A 22,193-nucleotide genomic window follows, 5' to 3' on the forward strand; every position below is an offset into this window, starting at 1 on the left:
TGCATACTCTGGCTCTAATTTTAATCATCCTTGATTCTCACACCAGAAGAAATGTTTCTCAAACTGTATTAACATTTCAAACATCTCAATTAGATCATCCTACGGTCTTCTATAAGCAAAGAAATACAAGCCTGGACAATGCAATCTATCTTTATAATTTAACCCTCTAAGCCCTGGTATCATTAAGTTATGAGTTAACTAATTTGTTAGTCAGGGAGGTTTCTGGGAAACTGTGGATTAAGGACAGGCTAATCAGTTCCAGTTCCAGCTAGTCACTGCTCTGTGACTTGTGCTGGGAAGGGCAGTGGATGAGAAGAGGTTTAGGCTTGGTTATGATGTCCCAGGGTGAAATATTAACATATTTCAAGGTGAGCCTGCGTATGAGCCGGTGGTGAGATTTGTATCCAGCACAAGTTGATCCTTCTAGTAAAAGGAGGGGAGCAAAGTAGGATCCATGGATTCTCCGTACGCATTGAACACAAAACATGCAGGAATATAAAGTTTCACAAGGATAAAAACAAAAAGCTAAAAGCTACTGCGGATGCTGGAAATCCAAAACAAAAACAGAATTACCTGGAAAAACTCAGCAGGTCTGGCAGCATCGGCGGAGAAGAAATCAGTTAACGTTTCGAGCCTTCATGGCCCTTTGGCTGTTCTGCCGAAGGGCCATGAAGGCTCGAAACGTTAACTGATTTCTTCTCCGCCGATGCTGCCAGACCTGCTGAGTTTTTCCAGGTAATTCTGTTTAAGTTTCACAAGGAGGCTGGTACTGATGACACTCATTCACAGACTTCTAAAAAATTCATTCATGGGATGTGGGTGTCGCTGGCTGGGCCAGCAGTTATTGCCCATCCCTAATTGCCCTTGAGAAGGTGGGGGTGAGCTGCCTTCTTGAACCGCTGCAGTCCATGTGGTGTAAGTACACCCACAGTGCTGTTAGGGAGGGAGCTCCAGGATTTTAATCCAAAATTACATGATACTGCAGGGTGACATCAAACAATTACCTCTTTTTAACAAATGTCCAAAGGGAGTTTGAAAACTAATCTTGGTTTCTGTTAGTCACCGACACTCCAAGTCCCTTTAACATTCTTTATCAAGCAAAAGATTGTTGGTTGCTCTTAAGCTAATTGTGTTAATCCCATCATTCATTTGATCTCTAATTTCCCTGGGGTTTGAGTGATTGAAAATTTCTGGGAAACAAAGTAGGTTTTAAATTTAATCCTCAAATATCCTCCATTCAGTGATTGAAAGTTTCACCATGCCAAAGTTCGGGCAGGTTTCAGGACTGGCTGCACTAGTGCAGATTCTGGGTATGAATCCATCCTTATTGGAAACTCAGTCCGTTCTTGTCTGGACTGAACCCTGGTCTGGATATTCAGCAGAATCAAGCTCTGTAACTTTATTCTGCAGTCCCCCAACTATTGCACCCCCACCACCCACCCCCCACCATCCCCACCCCATGAATAATTCAAAGCCATTTTCCTATTCCATGTTTGCAAAATTGTCTCAGGTTAATCTCCTATTTCAAAATTTTTCCTCTTTTTTTAGTCAGAGCGGAAGTAGAGTTTGAGCCTGACCCGAATTGTTAACTCCTCTACCCAATAATCCTGGCCCCAAAATTCAGAACCTCACCCTCCACTGTCATCCCTCACCCTACCTATCAACACTGTGGGAGCAACTTCACTTCACAGACTGTGACATTTCAAGAGGGCAGCCCACCATCCTTCTCAGACAAGCCTCGAATAGGCTAAACATGCCAGTCTTGCCAATGATGACTACACCCTGAGAATGAATTTTTATAACTGCCATGGTTACTGGCATTGGCAAGACCACATCTGGAATTCTGTGGGCAGTTTTGGTCTCCTTATTGAAGGATGTAAATGCATTGGAGGCGGTTCAGAGGAGGTTTAATAGATTGATACCTGGAATGAGTGGGTTGTCTTATGAGGAAAGGTGGGACAGACTGGGCTTGTTTCCACTGGAGTTTAGAAGTGTGAGGGGTGATTTGATTGAAGTATACAAGATCCTGAACGGCCTCGACAAGCTGGACGTGGAAAGGATGTTTCCTCTTGTGGGTGAGTCCAGAACTAGGGGGCAGTGTTTTAAAATTAGGGGTCGCCCTTTTAGGACAGAGTTGAGGAGAATTTTTTTTATCTCAGAGGGTTGTGCGACTTTGGAACTCTCTGCCTCAGAAGGTGGTGGAAGTGGGGTCAGTGAATATTTTAAAGGTGGAGGTAGATTGATTCCCTTGCCTAGGAAGAATCTAAGGTTATCGGGGGTAGATGGGAATGTGGAATTCGAAACACAAACAGATCAGCCATGATCTTATTGAATGGCGGAGCAGGCTCGAGGGGCCGAATGGCCTACTCCTGCTCCTATTCCATATGTATGTAACCTCAGGTGCTTTCCACAAGGCCAAGCAGTAACAAAAGAGAGTAACCGGGCAAGGGCAAAGGTCAACTCACCGGCTTTTCATCTCCATCCAGAACATCCTCTTTGGTGAATAGTCTTATACAATCCATCAGCGAAACTTCCCCATAACCCTTCTGCAAAAGGACCAACAGCCAGGAATAAATAAGCAACATAGGACATTTTATGAAAACGGTTGACAACAATGAGACATCAGCAGAGTCAAAACACTAGAAACTGATTGGGTGTGATTAAGTTGGCGGCTGAAGGGTTAAGGTCACAGGTGACCTTTGCACCTAGAGCTGCTCCCCTCATTTCAACAGACACACGAGCAACTTGTCCAAAGTTCTCTAGGCTAAAAGCAACAACAACTGGGAAGGCAGCAATACCTAAAGGGTTGCAGAACGCAATTGAAAGGAATGTGGTAATGGTGACAGAAAAATAAACTAATTATTCACAATAGCATTGCTCCCTTTATTCAGGAGGAGTTGGGGGTCCTGCCACACTGAAGGAAGGTTGAAGACTTTCCACCAAAAAAAGATGTACAAGCTCCAAACAAGATTGTTAATCGGTCAACAAAGATAAAATACTGCAGGTGCTGGAGATCTGCAATAAAATCAGGAAATGCTGGAAATACTCAGCAGGTCTGGCAGCATCTGTGGAGAGAGAAACAGAGATAACGTTTCAGGTCTAGAGCCTTTCTTCAGGACAGACAGGTCCTTGACCCGAAACATTCACTCTGTTTTGTTCTCTCTACACATGACCAGCTATTGTTAATCTGTCACCCTAGTTCCCTGTGTCTGGCTGCGAATGAGGAAGGAGTTTGCTGGTATTCGGAGATTAGGATTGCTCACATTTCCTCCTGCACCTGTCGACTGACACAAACCCAACATAACTCTCCCACACCATGCAAGGGATCATCCCAAGCTCCAGGCACAGTCACTGCCCTTTGCACACATTCTGACATCATACTAGAGTTAGACAGCACACATTTTACCCAGGAGGAATTAACACATGTAACACAGTAAAGGGTCTGGTGGTATTGTGTGGTTACATTACTGAGATAATAATCCAGAGATGATAACTAATAACCCAGAGCGAGTGAGTTCGCACCCCACCAGGCTAGCTTGAGAACTTTCAATTCAGTTTTAAAAAATGAATCTGGAATAGGTAATAAATGAATAAGTTGGTCTCAGTAAAAGAGAGCATGAATCTGCCCGATGGTTGTGATAACCTAGCTGGTTCCCTTTCTGGAAAGGAACCTGTTGTCCTCGTCTATTAAAAACATAGGAGTAGGCCATTCGGCCCTTTGAGCCTGCTCAGCCATTCAATATGATCGTGGCTGATCCTATATCTCAACGCCGTACTCCCCCACTCTCCCCGAAACCCTTGATGCCTTTAGAGTCTAGAAATCAATCTATTTCCTTCTTAAACACATTCAGTGACTTGGCCTCCACAGGGATCTGTGGTGAGAATTCCACAGGTTCACCACCCTCTGAGTGAAGAATTTTCTCCTCATCTCAGTCCTAAATGGTCTACCCTATATCCTGAGACTGTGGCTCCTTGTTCTAGACACCGCACCCCACCCACCGAGTTAGAGGAAACATCACCCTGCATCCAGTCTGTCCAGCCCTGTCAGAATTTTATATGTTTCAATGAGATCCCCTCTCATTCTTCTAAACTCCAGTGAATACAGGGCCTAGTCAGCCCAATCTCTCCTCATATGACAATCCTGCCATCCCAGAAATCAGTCTGGTGAACCTTCGCTGCACCCCCTCTATGGTAAGTATTCTTAGGAAAGGAGATCAAAACTGCACACAATGCACCAGGTGTGGTCTCACCAAGGCCCTGTACAGCTGCAGGCCTATATGTGACTCCAGTCCAACACCAACATGTCTGATTCTGAAGAGGTCTAGCAAGCCAGCTACAATTAAATGGGCAATAAATGCCACATCGAGAATGAATAGGAAAGCAGGCACTGAGGCTTTCATCCCTCTTCTGTTGAGCTCAGTTGTTATGGAAACAGAGGTGTTCTAACAGTCAACCCCTAGGGTAGAACTTTAAGCCAGCTGGATATTACGGTCCCGCCAAAGTCATTGGGCTTTTGAACGGTCTGCCACATTTTATGGCCCCACCCCCGCTGTGATGGGGCTGTAATCTTCCACCCCTAGTGTTTCACTTCTCTTTCCAAGGGTTTGACTGTGTATAGTGATGGCACCATGGCTGTTTCCTGGGTAATAGTTACAGGTAAAGGATGTTCCTATGGTCAAATAGCATCTGAATATTAGCAGCTCCTCTGCTGTTTATCAGGTGCTATTACCTCCACACTCTTGCTTCCTCTGGTGCACATTTGTCAGCCTACCCAGAATGCGAACCTGATGTAACTGCATCCTATAAAAACGCTCTTTTTCAGATATTGACACTGCAGAAACGCAGCAACAGTCGAGGTGTATGCTGGTACTTTAGTATCTCACCTTCGAGATGGGCAGTGACAGGTCCCAGAAAGGATCAAACACTGTGGAGCAGTAGCCGCACTCACTGCAGGTGAGGGAACTTTTCAACTGGCCCACAAAATGATCTGGAAAACACAAATCATCCAAGTTACTCTTTGGAAAAAACAAAATCAGATACTTCCCCCAGAATTTTCCTGACATTCGCAATTCTGATCTACGCAATCACGCGCCCAAACCTCGTTCCGTTCATGTGGGAACCTGAATGTGCTGCACTCACCTACAATCCGACTATCCTCTCTCTCCAGGTATTTCCTCCACATTCTTCTCCCCTTTTCATCATCACTAGAGGTGGAGAGGAAAATTTAAACTGAGTGCCCACATCAGACGCCAAACTCTTTCACCGCACACCACCATTATTACATTTTCCTAAATTCTTTAATTAATTAGAAAAACTTCTGAATTTGAAAAACATTTTTCTCACAGTAAAAATGAAGCACACAAAGTGAGTTAGGGGCAGTGCCTGGGTGGGAGTTAGATCAGGGCAATACCTCTTTTCCAAATTTCTACAACCTAACACACTCAGGCCATAGCTGCAATATCAGGGGAACGAGGAGCAGAGGGACATTGTACTCATCTCAATCAGCACTTTCAATCACCCCAAAAGTTGACTCTAGAATGTTGCAGGGCAATAATTGGACATAGGGTTGGCTAAATTGGGGATGTAAATAAAACTAAAGGAGAGTTACTAGGAAGTTATATTTGCAAGAGGACAGAAATAACAATTTATTGGAGCAAGGGGTAGTGAGGCAAATAGCATAATGCATTTAAGGGGAAGCTTGGTAATCTCGAGGAGGAGAAGGGAACAGAAAGCTATGCTGATGTGTTTAGGTGCAGGAGGGTGAGAAGGAGCTTGTGTGAAGCGTAAATAAGTGTGGCCAAATGACCTGTTTCTGTGCTGTAAATTCTAAGAAACTCGAAACTTCAGGGGCCACACGCACCCCACCCCAAAATTAAACTGAAATAGGAAGATTGTGAACTGGATCCTGCACAGAATAAAACTCAAGCACTCAGCACAGGTAATCTGCATGGAGGCAGCTGCAAGAGGTTAATGGACAAGTAGGGAGCATACGGGTAGATTACTGACACTTACAGAAGGTGGTCCAGGTCGTCTGCTGTAGCCTTGGAACGGACCGAGACTCTGTTCACTTCATTGTGAAGCCCGTCCAGTAAGAAACGCAGAAACTCCTGGGCATCCTGTTGACTGAATGAGCAAAAACATTTCAAAATTAAGGTCTGGTAAGGAAGAACAAATAAACTTGCATTTATATAGCAACTTTCATCATTACCCAGGACTCAGAGGAACTTTAATGCAAGAGAATGAGTCAAGCCCAGGTGGCAGGAACTGTGCTAACAGTTTTCAGCCCTGACTACTTTATATTTTGGATGTCACTTACTTGTATCCCACAAACCGCGGGGCGTATTTCTGGATTTGTGTTTTAAACTCCGAAGGGCTGATAGGGTCGTTGCTGGATGATGTCCACAGGGCCTGGAGAAGCTTTGCAAATTCTACAGGAGAGAACAAAGACTGATGAGCTTTAGTGACATTGGTCAGTGCAGGCTGAGGGATACTCAAATTATTTTAAGCATTATGATAGAATAATTCAGCGCCGGAGGAGGTCATTCAGCATATTATCAATGACATTGCCTTTGTAATTGATGCCTACAGTGATTGGTTAGCGCCATTTGGTGATGGTATTCCAGACGGTGAGAGCTTGGTGATGTGCGAGACACCCCAGAGGCCAAGCTCAGAACTGTAAAACACTTTGCTTTATTTTGAAGCAATTGGAGTGGGAGGGTGGTGGGGGGCTGGTTTAGGAGGTAGAGATTTATTGGCCTCTCCATAGCCCTCGGCCATCACACGGGAGCGCTTACCCTCCATCAGCGCGGTGTTGGTGCGACTGCGGTTGTTGAGTTCTCGCCGGTAGGTGTTCTGAATACAATAATCCCGCAGCTCCCGGGTGTTGCTCAAACACTGCAGGATGGAGTTCATGAAACACTGCATCAAAAAAAGAAAGGAACATTAGCGGCTACACTAACGAAAAGGAGGTGAGGAGAGCAGGTGGGATTCACACGGAGGCTGGTAGGATGGAACGAACGGGACCAGTGCTTACAGCCAGAACAGACCGGGAGCTCCTGGCTATTCTGCATAGCAACAGGCTGCAGCTCTCTGGGGCACTGCCATGGGCAGGACAGCTTTCACTCCGAGGACAGACTGGCAATCGTAAAAACAAAACCAAAAACCAGTCTGGCTCCTTGAGGCAGGGGCAGAGTTTATGGTCAGCGGCTACCGAGAGCTGCAACCCTAAGGAGACAGAGCAGGAAAACAAAACTGGGTCATAACAAATTCCAGGATATGGAAACACGTCCATCTCACACACTCACACTACCCTGCTGTCTCCCCTCCTCTGGATTCCCCATCACATCTCCTATTCTATGGAGGCCGCCTGTGACTGAGGTAGAATTATTCTTGAGTCAGGAGGCCCCAGCAGTGGGTGGTACTCCGGCTTGGACTTTGGACCGATATCCAGCAGTTTCCCTGTATCTGCATGAATTACAGGAGTCTGAGGGAGTTACAGTTCCTATAGGCTTCGTCCCAGAGACACTGCCAGCTGTCTTGTGACCCACTTTCCTTCGCCACCCCCACTTCTTCCAACCTGTAGCTGACCTGCCTCTGAGGATTTGCTTTTAGGAGCCTTGTTTTAAAACAGCCTGAATGAACAGAGCGGACACTTCAGTTTGTTTATAAAACAGATGTAAAGACAGGTGTCTCGAATACAGGCGTATGTTTGCAAATCCCAAGCCACCATTCCCACAACACCGGAACATCCAGCCGGTGTTTAATCAACACGCACTGTTTTGGGTTTGAGTTCCAAGCTCTCTTGTACTTTGACTGTCTTCTGTTTTTGATACCACTGTTGTGTGAATACTCAAGCCACCCATCAGCTTCCAACACAATGAGCTCCACTCCCCCACATTATAACCAGATTCACAATCCCAAAATGTGTCAGCTGATGAATACTTTCCCCAGTGTCACTTCATTGTGGTAACTGATCTCAGTTTGGGAACAGTCTAACACTTCCAATGCTCAGTACCCCAGGGGCTATGAGGCGGGTGAGAAATCGTTCAGAGCTCCTGCTTCTGATCGCTTCAGGAACCCTCACTGGAAAACTGGTGTGGATTTTGTTTCAGAACAAGACTATACTGTGATGTGATGCCCCCACAGTGGAATAGCACACAACACATACTGTCTATTCTCATTCTCACATTTGCCCATTTGGGGAAGTTAAAGCCTTTGATCATAGATCTGCCTAACCTCAGCTGGCCCCGCCTTCCCCTGCCCAACACCATTGGACATGAAGCCCCTTTTAAACCAAGCAAACCAACTGCAAAGTTCACTCTTAAATAAATGCCAACTTCTGGAGATTATCCACAATCGAGGTAATCCGTTTTGACTGAAAAATGAAACTCACTGTGTTGCCCAGATTCCGAAGGCCCACAAGACCCTGGCTGGTTTTTGAATTCTGAAAAACAAAATAGGAACAAAGATTAAATGGGAGTTTTAAATTTTCGGATATAATAGTTTACCAGTCGGAGTCGGTTTGGGCTTTGAATCAGTTGGAAATATGGAACTAAGGCTTTAAATCACAGCTGGAGTAAACATCAGCAATGCCACTAATCCTGGCACTCAATGTTCTCCGGGCCATTCATACAACAAAGGGAACTCCCATTAAACATGTCCTGACATGGAGGCTTATTAACCCCACAAGTGCTGAACATTTGAGCCCCCCCATCGGAGTTTTACTCTCAATGATCAAAGGTACCGGCTCTGACCAGGGTACGGGTCCTCACAGGCTCTGATATCTCACCCACACACCCTTTGCTCGTGGATAAATCTACACTGGATGTCACTGTCCAGTAATCCCATTGTAAAGGGGAGGTTTGCATTTGCAGCAACTGATCACTTCACTGAACAATGTCCCAAAGTGCCTCACACAGATTACCTCTGAAGTCCAGTTATTTTGTTGGTTTTTTTGTACACAGCGGAGACCCAACAGATACCAATTAGATAAATGACCAGTTACCAGTTTCATGTGGTGTTAAGGGAAGAATGTTGACCAAGAACTCATGTTCATTCAGTGTGCCATGGGAGCTTTGACTTCCACTCAAGAAGGTAAATGGAGCTTCAAGTTTATTGTATCATCTGAAAAACGGCACCTCTGACAGTGCAGCGCTTGCTCGGTTTTGCACTCAGTACATTAGCCTAGATTGTGTGCTTGGGTCTCTGGGGTGGGGGTGGGACTCAATCCCATGATCTCATGAACTGGAGGCAAGAGTGAGCTACATTGAGACTATTTCCCTATCACCTGGGGAGGGGAGAAGGTGGCGTAGTGGCAATGTCACTGGGCTGGTAATCCAGAGGCCCAGCCTAGTGTTCTAGGGCTTGGCTCAAATCCCACCACAGCAGCTGGTAGAATTTAAATTTAATTAATAAAAATCTGGAATTAAAGCTGGATGTGAAACTATCGATTGTTGTAAAAACCCATCTGGTTCACTAATGTCCTTTAGGGAAGGAAATCTGCTGTCCTTACCTGGTCTGGCCTACATGTGACTCCAGACCCACAGCAATGTGGTTGACTCTTAACTGCCCTCCGAAATGGCCGAGCAAAATACTCGGTTCTCAAGGGCAATTAAGGACGGGCAATAAATGCAGTGACACCAACACCCCAGAAAACAATTTGAAAAATTGTTTTCTGGATGTTCTGGAAGTGCCAACATGTGCTTCAACCATACAGATACCCACAAGTTGGGAAGTCCTGTACCACTCACTCTAACCAAACCAGTTAGTGGGATTTCAAGCTCCTCCCGGTTTATTATAACTGAGTTTTAATTTTTGAAAATGAAGAGGGAGGCACAGCTTGTGGGCCAGGAACCAAAGACCAAGCAATCATGGAAACTTCTCTTGAATTTCTTCCAACATCAGGCTGATTATCTCTGTCTCTGTTCCCTTTGTTTCCACTTATGGCTTTCAGTGCTTGGATTTTATTGAAAAGGTCTCTGTCCCATCGACACTCCCCTACCCTGGAAATACTAATCCTTCTCTACAGCTAGCTGAGTAAGGAGCCTTGGTAAAATAATGATCCAGAGAATGCCAGGTTCCAAGGGAGATGTCTCCAGTCCGCAACCCCGGTCCCCAAGTTTACTGATCTCTCAGGAGAGTACTGCTTCTTGCTGGGGCTCCTGTACTTGAGCACTCAGCCATTCTTCAGATAGTAACCACCGACGTGCTGCAAACAAGAGAGAGGCATCATAGCTTACCCTAATCCTCTCCAAAACTAGCATCCATCCACACTCTGCAGCAGAAGCCACTGCATGGAGATCAGGAGCAGAGACCCTGGCCATTTTACTTCCCTTTGCTACCCTGCAGTGCTGAAGCTGAAGCTGAAACTGGACTAGGGAACAGTCCAGACTAGTCTCTACTTTTGCTTCAAACTTGATCAACACCAAGAAAGTCAATATTAGGCCATTCCTGTTTGTACTGTAGTAAAAGTAGTGAATAAACCAGACAAACCTTGTGGGCAAAGTTGATTTCACTAATTCTGAAAAAAAGGAAAGATTTGCATTTCTAAAAAAAAACCTTCCATGCCCTTTACAGCCAATCAAGTACTTTTGAAGAATTGTAACACAGGAAACACAGCCACCAATTTGTACAGTGAGGACTCAAACAGCAGTGAGATAATGACCAGACTGGCTGTTTTAATGATGTTGGCTGAGGATAAATATTGACCAGGGCACTGGGGATAACTCTCCTTCTCTTCTTTGAACTAGTGCCTTGGGATCTTTTATACCCACCTGAGAGGGCACAAAGGGGCCTTGTCTAAACACGTCATCCAAAAGACGGCACCTCCAACAGTGCAGTATTCCCTCTACTGCACTCAAGTGTCAGCCTTGATTTTTGTGCTTAAGACCTGGACTTGAACCCATGACAAAAATAAAAATACCTGGAAAAACTCAGCAGGTCTGGCAGCATCTGCGGAGAGGAACACAGTTAACGTTTAGAGTCCGTATGACTCTTCAACAGAACTAAGGAAAAATAGAAGAGAGGTGAAATATAAGCTGGTTTAAGGGGGGTGGGACAAGTAGAGCTGGATAGGGGACCAGTGATAGGTGGAGATAGGCAAAAGCTGTCATAGACAAAAGGACAAAGAGGTGTTGAAGGTGGTGATATTATCTAAGGAATCTGCTAATTAAGGGTAGAAAGCAGGACAAGCAAGGTACAGATAGCCCTAGTGGAGGTGGGGTGAAGAGATCAAAATAGGCTAAAAGGTAGAGATAAAACAATGGATGGAAATACATTTAAAAATAATGGAAATAGGTGGGAAAAGAAAAATCTATATAAATTATTGGAAAAAAGGGGGATTGGAAAGTGGGTGAGGATGGAGGAGAGAGTTCATGATCTGAAATTGTTGAACTCAATATTCAGTCCGGAAGGCTGTAAAGTGCCTAGTCGGAAGATGAGGTGCTGTTCCTCCAGTTTGCGTTGAGCTTCACTGGAACAATGCAGCAAGCCAAGGACGGACATGTGGGCATGAGAGCAGGGTGGAGTGTTGAAATGGCAAGCGACAGGGAGGTCTGGGTCATGCTTGCGGACAGACCGAAGGACCCTTGACAATCTGACTCAGGTGAGAGTGCTGCCAATAAGGCAACAGCTAATGCCCAAACTGCTCCAGAGAGCTGTCTCTCTGTCTGCATGCCTCTGTCCTCAGAGAAATCATTTAAAGGAAGTTCAGATTTTGAAAGCTTCGTTATTAAGGCAAATACTGGAATTCCTCACCAGCAAACATGGGCAATTTGAAAATTGACCTTCTGCAATTGTATTAGCCTTTCACAATCCCTTTAATTGCAGCTAACTTACTGTCACACCCCAACCTCCCAGTGCAATAAGAACCTGCTTAATAAAGGTGCAGTGGGGCACAGAGCTTATCACAGGCTGCACCAATGCAGTAGGGTTCATTGCCTGACTGGGAACTTTCTCTGGAAGTTGACTCAAACTCTTGACATCAAAGGGTCCTTAACAATTAAAAAATACTGGGCTAATCCTCAGGCTGGTTGCCGGAGGGGTAAAGAAAATAAGGCTGCACAGGGAACTGCTTATATAAACATACAGTTCAAGCTCAGGTTCGTGGGCAACATTCTCACCTCTGAATCAGAAGATCATGGGTTCTAGTCCCACTCCAGAAATTTCAACATAAAATCCAGGCTGACGCACCCTGGTCAGGGATGTTGGGGGGCAGGCGCTGCACTGTCGGAGGGTCAGTGTCAGGGTGGGCTCCTCGACAATTGGATGACGCTTTATACCAAAGCCATGGATGCAGCCATATTTTTCTTATTTTTAAAAACAACACCCAGTCCATTTTTTCTGATGTCACTTGATGATTTTTCTGCCTTCGGTCAAGATTTCTTTAGTCCCACTACTCTTTGGTTATTGTAAGATTTTATTCATTCTGTACATCCACATCTGCTGGTACTACAATCTCAACATCACCATGACTCAAAACGCAAAGCTCACAGTTCATTTTCCTGCAGCCCCTTCGCATTTCACTCAGAGTCCTTACCTCAAAAGGGGTTTATTCCTCGATTACAGGGTTTATTCCTCTCCTTTATTATTTTTTAATAAACACAGAGAAAGTGAAATATCCTAAAAACTCTACTCTTTGAGAACGTTTGATTTTATTATTTCCAATTTAGAGACATATCTGTAAATTCCCAATAACACAACAGGTCCATGCTGATCTTTATGCTCCAAATGCATCTCCTCCCACTCATCTTCATCTCACCCTCTCAGCATGTCATTCTGGCCCTTTCTCCCTCATGAGTTTATATAACTTCCTCTTAAACATTATTCATCTCAAGGTGCTCCTTATGGATAATGAATTCCATATTCTTACCACTTTCTAAAGGACAAATTCATAGAAAAGGTGCACAGCACTGTTCAGATAAAGTCATCGACCTGAAATGTTAACCCCGCTACTCTCCACACAGATGCTGCCTGACCTGCTGAATTCTCTGTTTTTATTTCAGAGTTTCAGCATCATTTGCTTTGCGTTATATTTAACGACTTTAAGCAGTGGTGGGGAGGGTGTGGAAAACAGGCAGCTTGTTGAATCAGACAGTGTAGGAACAACCTGGGCCAGAATTGGCTGGATATTTGGGAGAGTAGGGAGGGGATTGAGGCAAATCTGACCAGATTCTGTCCAAGTCACTTGCCCACAGGACTGAGGAACAGTGCTTCACAGTGAGAATCAGGATTAGAAAAGGGTCATGTGTGAACAGAAACATCACACTGCTTGTACAAAGGTCACAAGTTCATTTGTGACCCCTAGAACAACATTGTCATCCAATCAGAAAGAGAATTCACATCTTCAGGGCTGAGGTTTGGATAGAGAAACCGACTCGCTGTGAACAGAGTTGTGCAGCCAGACACTGATGCTCGAGGTGTATTGCTTGCTTTTTTTTTTAAACCAATCGCCATTCCTCTCTACAGCAAGGGACACACAGCTAACCAGGCCAAGGAGAACAGAAATAGCCACCGAGATAATCTAACAAGTGCAGCCCTGCTGAGAATCCTTTTGCTAAGATGATAGACGGCTGCAATGACGTCTCGGAGCCTCTGACGTTACAGCATTTTCATTAACTGGTTGTTCATCTGTCTCCAGTTGCAATCAGCTCCGGCCGGCATCATTACCAGCAAGCGTCATACGCATTTGCTTTTCTCTGCCGACTGCCCAGAACAAGCAACTTACTCTCAGCTTTTAAAGAGGGAAGGGGCAGGAGGGGGTGGGGGTAGAGTTTTAATTTAGAACACCATGTATAAAACGGGTAGGAGTGAGATTCAGCAACACGGCTTATGCCGCCCACATTTAGAAACCCTCCAATTTTCATGATGAGACATTAAAGCAAGGCCCTCACAAGGGGCTGCACATAATCCCACAGCAGTATTCAAAGAACAGTGGGCACGTTCTCCCCAATATCCCGGCCAATATTTATCCCTCAATCAATATCACTAAAAACTGATCATCTGGTCATTATCACATTGATGTTTCTGGGGTTTTTTGTCCCGCGGTGTTTCCTACCTTACAACAATGGAGTACATTTCAAAAAGTATTTCAATAGGATGTCCAGAGGTTGTGAAAGGTGCCATACCAATGCAAGTCTCTCTCCTTTAATTGGGATGGAGGTGGCAACAGTAGCCTGGGGTCCTGCTCCTTAACACCTTCCTGTGGCTCTGGTTGAAGTGTATGGTGAGGAGTTTCAGCAGTGACGATCCATCTGGTCTCACCTGAGAATGGGTCTGGGTCCCAAGCCAGTGGCCATAGTATGGCCAGTTTGTCAATCTGTACCAGTGAGTCAGCACCTTCAGGAGAGGAGGGGACCTGTACCCCAGTGAGAGTCAGCACCTTCAGGAGATGAGGGGACCTGTACCCCAGTGAGAGTCAGCACCTTCAGGAGAGGAGGGGGACCCCGTACCCCAGTGAGAGTCAGCACCTTCAGGAGAGGAGGGGGACCCGTACCCCAGTGAGAGTCAGCACCTTCAGGAGAGGAAGGGACCTGTACCCCAGTGAGAGTCAGCACCTTCAGGAGAGGAGGGGACCTGTACCCCAGTGAGAGTCAGCACCTTCAGGAGAGGAGGGGGACCCTGTACCCCAGTGAGAGTCAGCACCTTCAGGAGAGGAGGGGGACCCTGTACCCCAGTGAGAGTCAGCACCTTCAGGAGAGGAGGGGACCCCGTACCCCAGTGAGAGTCAGCACCTTCAGGAGAGGAGGGGACCTGTACCCCAGTGAGAGTCAGCACCTTCAGGAGAGGTGGGGGACCCTGTACCCCAGTGAGAGTCAGCACCTTCAGGAGAGGAGGGGACCTGTACCCCAGTGAGAGTCAGCACCTTCAGGAGAGGAGGGGGACCTGTACCCCAGTGAGAGTCAGCACCTTCAGGAGAGGAGGGGACCCTGTACCCCAGTGAGAGTCAGCACCTTCAGGAGAGGAGGGGACTGACAGAACATGTTTGGATCAAGGTGCATCTGCTGGTGAAGAAAGGGTGAAGGAGGAACAGTGCCCGATTGAGTTCTTAAACGAGCAGAAAACAATCACTTACATCTTTTGCAGAAAGGCTGCTTAAATCATTAGCCCAGGTCAGAGGGTGATTTCAGAAATGTGAATACCAACCCTGCTAAGGAAGCTAACTGTACAATCAGCCAAGGCACTGACAGTTTGTGCTGGTGAAGTTGCTCAGTTTGTTGGGAATATCTCAGTGAGAGAAGGGAGTATCAGTCCCAACAAGGGTTACAACTATCAAACCTGATTTCTGGCATCAGCCCTCTTTTGAAAGTACAATTATTTTGTTAATTCCATGTTTTGAAGAACAATCTGGGATATAAAAGGAGACAAACCTGGATTAGGTTTCCGTGTTTGACATGAGTCTGGTGTTAAAGGGGCAGAGACTAGGGTATTTGAGGCTCGTACCTCCCTGAAACACCACCGAAACCCTGTAAACTCTGAACTTCACACAAAAAGATGCAGCAAGAGTGAGAGTGAATGGGTCAGGGAAAGAAAAAGAGAGAGAGAGAGAGAGAGAGTGAGAGTGAAAAAGGAAGAGAGAGGGGAGATGAAAATAATATTTACAGAATAGGAGAGAAAGAGGAGGAGAGGAACAGATGAGTCAGGATGGAGATAGAGGATAAGAGAAAGGGAAAGGGTGTGGTGAGAAAAAAAGATAAAGAGGGGGCAGGAAATATAGATGGAAGTACAAACATGTATCAGTCTTCCTCAATCTTCCTGCTCTGGACCATTATTGGTGTAACCTCTGGCCTGTTACTCAGGCTTCAAAACTCTAAGTCACAGTAAGTTTGGTCTTCCAATAGCTATTGTCACACTGGTAAAGTGCACTGTTGGATACAGCCCACAGGTCTCCTACAGACCAGTACAGCCTGAAGCCCAGGTTCACTAAGGCCAGAGACTGGGACAACCCAAAACAGGTCTTCCTAACCATTCAGTTCAGTGAATCCCAGCAGGTTTCACCAGTTGTAACCGTCTGTAAGACATGGAGCAGCTGGTGTGAGCACAATGTTGTCGGTAAAGGCAGCTAGAGGGTCCATTCTAGTGAAGCTGACACACTCTGGCACAACAGGCTTACAGGGAAATGGGACAATTTCATTCCCACATCCTGGCATCTCTTAGGACTCAACTAGCAGAACAATTCCCCACACCCCCCTCCCTAACTCCTGTAGGTGGATGTTGGAGAATTAGTTTCACAGGCACCAGGTTCCTGCAGCCATCATGAATGAGCTGACACAGTGAGTGGACAGGTTCGTTTCTTTTGTAAAATAAAAGTGTAAATGATTGCTTGAAGTTTATACCAGGTTCCTCTCCCGTCTTACTGGACCTGACATTTTGCCCAGAAAGATTTTCTGACAGTAAATCAGAGGAGACCCCATCAGCTAAATAACCAGCAAAAAAGGGAATCAGATAGACACTGGAATTAAAAAGAATATTTGCCCAGCTGTGTGGAGAGAGGAGAGAGGAATTCATTGGGTAGCTCTTTCAAAGAGCCAGCACAGGCACAATGGGCCGAGTGGCCTCCTTCTGTGCTGTAAGATTGTATGAAATTCATCCCATTTGCTCTGTTTCTCAAGATTGGGTTCAGGAGATGATTGTTTTAAGCTGCATATTATTCAGCATTTTGAATTTGGAGACAGGCTTTGTAGAAATGCTGCTCCCGAGGGCAGGAGGGAGATTCTCTCCGACCCCCCCCCCCCCTCCCTCTCCGACCCCCCCCCCCCTCCTCTCCGACCCCCCCCCTCCTCCTCTCCGACCCCCCCCCCTCCTCCTCTCCGACCCCCCCCCTCCCTCCCTCCCCGACCCCCCCCCCCTCCCTCCCTCCCCGACCCCCCCCCTCCCTCCCTCCTCTCCGACCCCCCCCCTCCCTCCCTCCCCGACCCCCCCCCCTCCCTCCCTCTCCGACCCCCCCTCCCTCTCCGACCCCCCCCCCTCTCCGACCCCCCCCCCCTCCCCGACCCCCCCCCCCCCTCCCTCTCCGACCCCCCCCCCCCTCCCTCTCCGACCCCCCCCCTCCCTCCCTCCCCGACCCCCCCCCTCCCTCCCTCCTCCCCGACCCCCCCCCCTCCCTCCCTCCCCGACCCCCCCCCCTCCCTCCCTCTCCGACCCCCCCCCTCCCTCCCTCCCTCCCCGGCCCCCCCCCCTCCCTCCCTCCCTCTCCGACCCCCCCCCTCCCTCCCTCCCTCTCCGACCCCCCCCCCCTCCCTCCCTCCCTCTCCGACCCCCCCCCCCTCCTCCTCTCCGACCCCCCCCCCTCCTCTCCGACCCCCCCCCTCCTCCTCTCCGACCCCCCCCCCCCCTCCCTCCCCGACACCCCCCCCCCCTCCCTCCCCGACACCCCCCCCCCTCCCTCCCTCCCCGACCCCCCCCCCCCCTCCCTCCCTCTCCGACCCCCCCCCTCCCTCCCTCCCCGACCCCCCCCCTCCCTCCCTCCCCGACCCCCCCTCCCTCCCTCCCCGACCCCCCCTCCCTCCCTCCCCGACCCCCCCCCCCTCCCTCCCTCCCTCCCCGACCCCCCCCCCCTCCCTCCCTCCCCGACCCCCCCCCCCTCCCTCCCTCCCTCCCTCTCCGACCCCCCCCCCCCCTCCTCCTCTCCGACCCCCCCCCCGGTCACTGGTTATTTGAGATGAAAAGACAGAGACTCCGATACGGAGCCGGGTTCAGACACTGACCCGCTGACCCGCTGACCCGGGTCCGGAGCCTCCTTACCTTGGCCTGGTTGATGAGCAGCCCCACGAAGGTGGAGACCAGCATCGAGCCCGAGACGCCGGGGGTTTTCCTGCGGAGCTCCTTGTGAAACAGGCTGAGAACCGGCTCCTCCGGCACACTCACCGTGTAGGACTGGCGCACACTGGGCATGGCCGGGGCCGGGGGGGCCGGGGGCCGGGGGCCGGGGGCCGGGGCCGGGGGCTGGGGCCGGGGGCAGGGGGGCCGGGACCGGGGGCTGGGACTGGGGCTGGACACTGGGGGCTGGGGGCCGGGACTGGACACTGGGGGCCGGGGGCTGGGGCTGGGACTGGGGCCGGGGCCGGGGCCGGGGGCCGGGGGGCCGGGGGGCCGGACACTGGGGGCCGGGGGCTGGGGCTGGGACCGGGGCCGGGGGCAGGGGGGCCGGGGGCGGGGCCGGGGACTGGGGCCAGGGGCTGGGGGCCGGGGGCCGGGACTGGACACTGGGGGCCGGGGACCGGGGGCAGGGGGCCGGGGGCCGGGGGCCGGGGGCTGGACACTGGGGGCCGGGGGCTGGACACTAGGGGCCGGGGGCCGGGGGCCGGGGCCTGGGACTGGGACCGGGACCGGGACCGGACACCGGGAGCCGGGGGCTGGGGCCGGGGGCCGGGGGCTGGGGCTGGACACCGGAGCTGGGGCCGGGACCGGACACTTGGGGCTGGGACCGGGAGCGGACACCGGGGGCTGGACACCGGGGGCAGGGGGGCCGGGGTTGGGGTTGGGAGCGGGAGCGGGAGCCCTGCTGCCGGCTGTGAGGATCGAGCAGAAGCAGCAGCCCCGGCGGCGGCTTATATAAAACCCGGGGCCGCCTCCACACGTCAGCCTGAGTCAGGCCAGCTGGAGAGTCCACCCCCCCTTTAACTCTCTCCACCCCCCCTTTAACTCTCTCCACCCCCCCTTTAACTCTCTCCACCCCCCCTTTAACTCTCTCCACCCCCCCTTTAACTCTCTCCACCCCCCCTTTAACTCTCTCCACCCCCCTTTAACTCTCTCCACCCCCCCTTTAACTCTCTCCACCCCCCCTTTAACTCTCTCCACCCCCCCTTTAACTCTCTCCACCCCCCCTTTAACTCTCTCCACCCCCCCTTTAACTCTCTCCACCCCCCCCTTTAACTCTCTCCACCCCCCCTTTAACTCTCTCCACCCCCCTTTAACTCTCTCCACCCCCCCCTTTAACTCTCTCCACCCCCCCTTTAACTCTCTCCACCCCCCCTTTAACTCTCTCCACCCCCCCTTTAACTCTCTCCACCCCCCCCTTTAACTCTCTCCGCTCCGGGACTCTGCACCAGCTTCACCCCCAGGGTCAGGGTAAGGGTCCCCGCAGCAAAACTGCCTGACCAGCACTGGGCAACTCCCGTCCCCATCCTCTAACATTCAAATACTAATTAAACATTTCCTTCACAAAATAATATCGCCATACATCTCCTGTCAGTACAAGAATCTAACTTCAAATACCAACTCCAACCACTAACTCTAACCTTAACCACTAACTCTAACCTTAACCACTATCTCTAACCTTAACCACTAACTCTAAACTTAACCACTATCTTTAACCTTAACCACTAACTCTAAACTTAACCACTATCTTTAACCTTAACCAGTAACTCTAAACTTAACCACTATCTCTAACCTTAACCAGTAACTCTAAACTTAACCAAAGACTAATTTAACTGTAACCACTAACCTTAAATGTTAACTACTAACTCTAAGTGATGCAGTGTTACTAGACATTATCACATCATCTATAATACAAACTGGCCCCGTTATCAATAATAACTCCAATAACATTTTATTACCCAGTTTACAATTAATTAAGATAGCACAAAAGTGAAGGACTTGCATTTCTACAGTATCTTTCACAACATCAGGGCATCCCAAAGTGCTTTATAGCCAATAAAATCCTTTTAAAGTGTGGTGACTGTTGCAAAGTAGGAAATGCAGCAGTTGATTTGTGTACAGCAAGCTCCCACAAACTGTATTGGTTGAGGGATAAATAAGGTCTGGGGCATCATGGGGAGCTTACCTGCTGTACTGTATCTTTTACATCCACCTGAGAGGGTTTAATACACTATCCTGGGCTTTATTAACAGGGGCATAGAGTACAAGAGCAAGGAGGTTATGTTGAACTTGTATAAGGCACTAGTTTGGCCTCAGCTGGAGTATTGTGTCCAGTGCTGGGCACTACACTTTAGGAAAGATGTGAAGGCATTGGAGAATGGTAAAAAAAATTCACAAGAATAGGTCCAAGGATGAGGAACTTCAGTTACAAAGATAGATTGGAGAATTGGGACTGTTTTTCTTGGAGAAGAGAAGGCCAAGAGGAGAGATTTGATAGAAGTTTTCAAAATCACGAGGGGTCTGGACAGAGAAGATAGGGAGAAACTGTTCCCGCTCATGAAAGAATTGAAAACGAGAGGGCACAGATTTAAAGTAATTGGCAAAAGAAGCAAGAGCGATATGAGGAAAAGCTTTTTCACGCAATGAGTGGTTAAGGGCTGGAATATACTGCCCGAGAGTGTGGTGGAGGCAGGTTCGATCAAGGCATTCAGATGGAAAATAGGCCATTATCTGAAAAGGGAGAATGTGTAGGGTTATGGGGAGAAGGTGGGGGAATGGCGCTAAGTATATTGCTCACTTGGAGCGCTGGTTCAGACACGATGGGCCGAATGGCCTCCTTCTGAGCTGTAAAATTTCTGTGACAATCTTATCCGACAGACAGCACCTCTGACAGTGCAGCTCACCCTCAGTACTGCACTGAGAGCATCAGCCTGGATCATGAGCTCAAGTTTCTGAGGTGGGACTTGAATCCACAACCTTCTGAATCTGAGGCAAATTTTCAACATTAGGTATTAAAAATGATGAACTGAAATCCAACAGCTTTATTGGGAAAACAGTAACGGAAAATGCTGGAAACACTCAGCAGCTCAGTCAGTCAATCAATGTTTCAGGTCTTAAGAATTATGTTTCTGAGGAAGAGTCTTAGAAAGGTGGAACTGATTTTGCTTCAGTATGTCCACAGACACTGTCTGACTGCTCAGTATCTCCGCAGACACTGTCTGACTGCTCAGTATCTCCACAGACACTGTCTGACTGCTCAGTATCTCCACAGACACTGTCTGACTGCTCAGTATCTCCACAGACACTGTCTGACTGCTCAGTATCTCCACAGACACTGTCTGACTGCTCAGTATCTCCACAGACACTGTCTGACTGCTCAGTATCTCCACAGGCGCTGTCTGACTGCTCAGTATCTCCGCAGACGCTGTCTGACTGCTCAGTATCTCCACAGACACTGTCTGACTGCTCAGTATCTCCACAGACACAGTCTGACTGCTCAGTATCTCCGCAGACACTGTCTGACTGCTCAGTATCTCCGCAGACACTGTCTGACTGCTCAGTATCTCCACAGACACTGTCTGACTGCTCAGTATCTCCACAGACACTGTCTGACTGCTCAGTATCTCCGCAGACACTGACTGCTCAGTATCTCCCAAACACTGTCTGACTGCTCAGTATCTCCACAGACACTGTCTGACTGCTCAGTATCTCCCAGACACTGTCTGACTGCTCAGCAGTTTCTGTTACCATGTTCTGATTTCCACCATCTGTAATATGTTTTATTTGGGGACAATGTAATGAGGGTTTGGGCTTCAGCAGCTGCTGTCTCCTCTCGAGACACTGGGGCATCATCTGCTCTCACACACCTTCCGTGTTCGAGCCGAGGTGAGGAGACTCGAATCTCCCACCCATCAGATACAAAAGCCCCTTATTCAAGAGTTGGCTGCCCAGAAGGTTTGATTCCTGTTGTAAGAGTTAGTGAATCTTATACTGGGGTGAATCAGCCAGGGTTCCTGCTGGTGAATACTCGCCAATAATTCCTGCTGTTTGTTCATCTGTCGATATCTGTTAATGAAAGGATTAGGCTCAACTGTGATGCCCCACCTGGACAAACAGCCTGCTGACACTTGCTACCTGAGTTCAATTAGACAGAAGGACTTAGCTTGGGCATTAAGGAAGTTATGGGGGCATAGGAGGTTGGGGGTATTGCTGTATTCCAGGGAAGGGAGAAGGGCAGAAAATCAGAGGGATAGTTCAGGATGGGCAGAGATCAAGAATGATCACCTGTAGCATCCCCCCTTTTTTTTTGATTCTTTGATGGGATGTGGGCTTCGCTGGATAGGCCAGCATTTATTGCCCATCCCTAATTGCCCTTGAGAAGGTGGTGGTGAGCTGCCTTCTTGAACCGCTGCAGTCCATGTGGTGTAGGCACACCCACAGTGCTGTTAGAGAGTTTCAGGATTTTGACCCAGCGACAGTGAAGGAACGGTGATATATTCCCAGGCCAGGATGGTGAGTGACTTGGCGGGGAATTTCCAGGTGGTGATGTTCCCATCTATCTGCTGCCCAGGATAAGACTCAGCATTGAGCAAGGATGG

The 22,193-nt window shown here is 48.7% G+C and overlaps 1 protein-coding gene and 1 long non-coding RNA gene across 3 annotated transcripts in view; one reads left to right on the top strand and one right to left on the bottom strand.

Annotated features, from left to right (window-relative positions):
• Positions 1–22,193, top strand: part of LOC144671623 (uncharacterized) — a 1,108,978-nt gene that overhangs the window by 470,136 nt on the left and 616,649 nt on the right. The window lies entirely within an intron of this gene.
• The window catches only part of usp2a (ubiquitin specific peptidase 2a), a 75,644-nt gene that overhangs the window by 7,550 nt on the left and 45,901 nt on the right, over positions 1–22,193 (bottom strand). The window contains exons 1-8 of one of the 2 annotated variants that reach the window (XM_078533495.1): positions 17,740–17,911; positions 8,393–8,443; positions 6,795–6,918; positions 6,317–6,428; positions 6,013–6,123; positions 5,140–5,204; positions 4,884–4,987; positions 2,466–2,546 (exon numbers count right to left, since the gene is read on the bottom strand). In XM_078533495.1, the coding sequence (XP_078389621.1) occupies positions 2,466–2,546; positions 4,884–4,987; positions 5,140–5,204; positions 6,013–6,123; positions 6,317–6,428; positions 6,795–6,918; positions 8,393–8,443; positions 17,740–17,889 (798 nt within the window). In that variant the 5' untranslated portion in view covers positions 17,890–17,911. Of the gene's footprint in view, positions 1–2,465; positions 2,547–4,883; positions 4,988–5,139; positions 5,205–6,012; positions 6,124–6,316; positions 6,429–6,794; positions 6,919–8,392; positions 8,444–17,739; positions 17,912–22,193 lie in introns of those variants that run through there. The other variant, XM_078533489.1, reaches the window with a different exon arrangement.

Source organism: Cetorhinus maximus, chromosome 2 (assembly GCF_964194155.1).
Source record: "Cetorhinus maximus chromosome 2, sCetMax3.hap1.1, whole genome shotgun sequence".
NCBI lineage: Eukaryota > Metazoa > Chordata > Chondrichthyes > Lamniformes > Cetorhinidae > Cetorhinus > Cetorhinus maximus.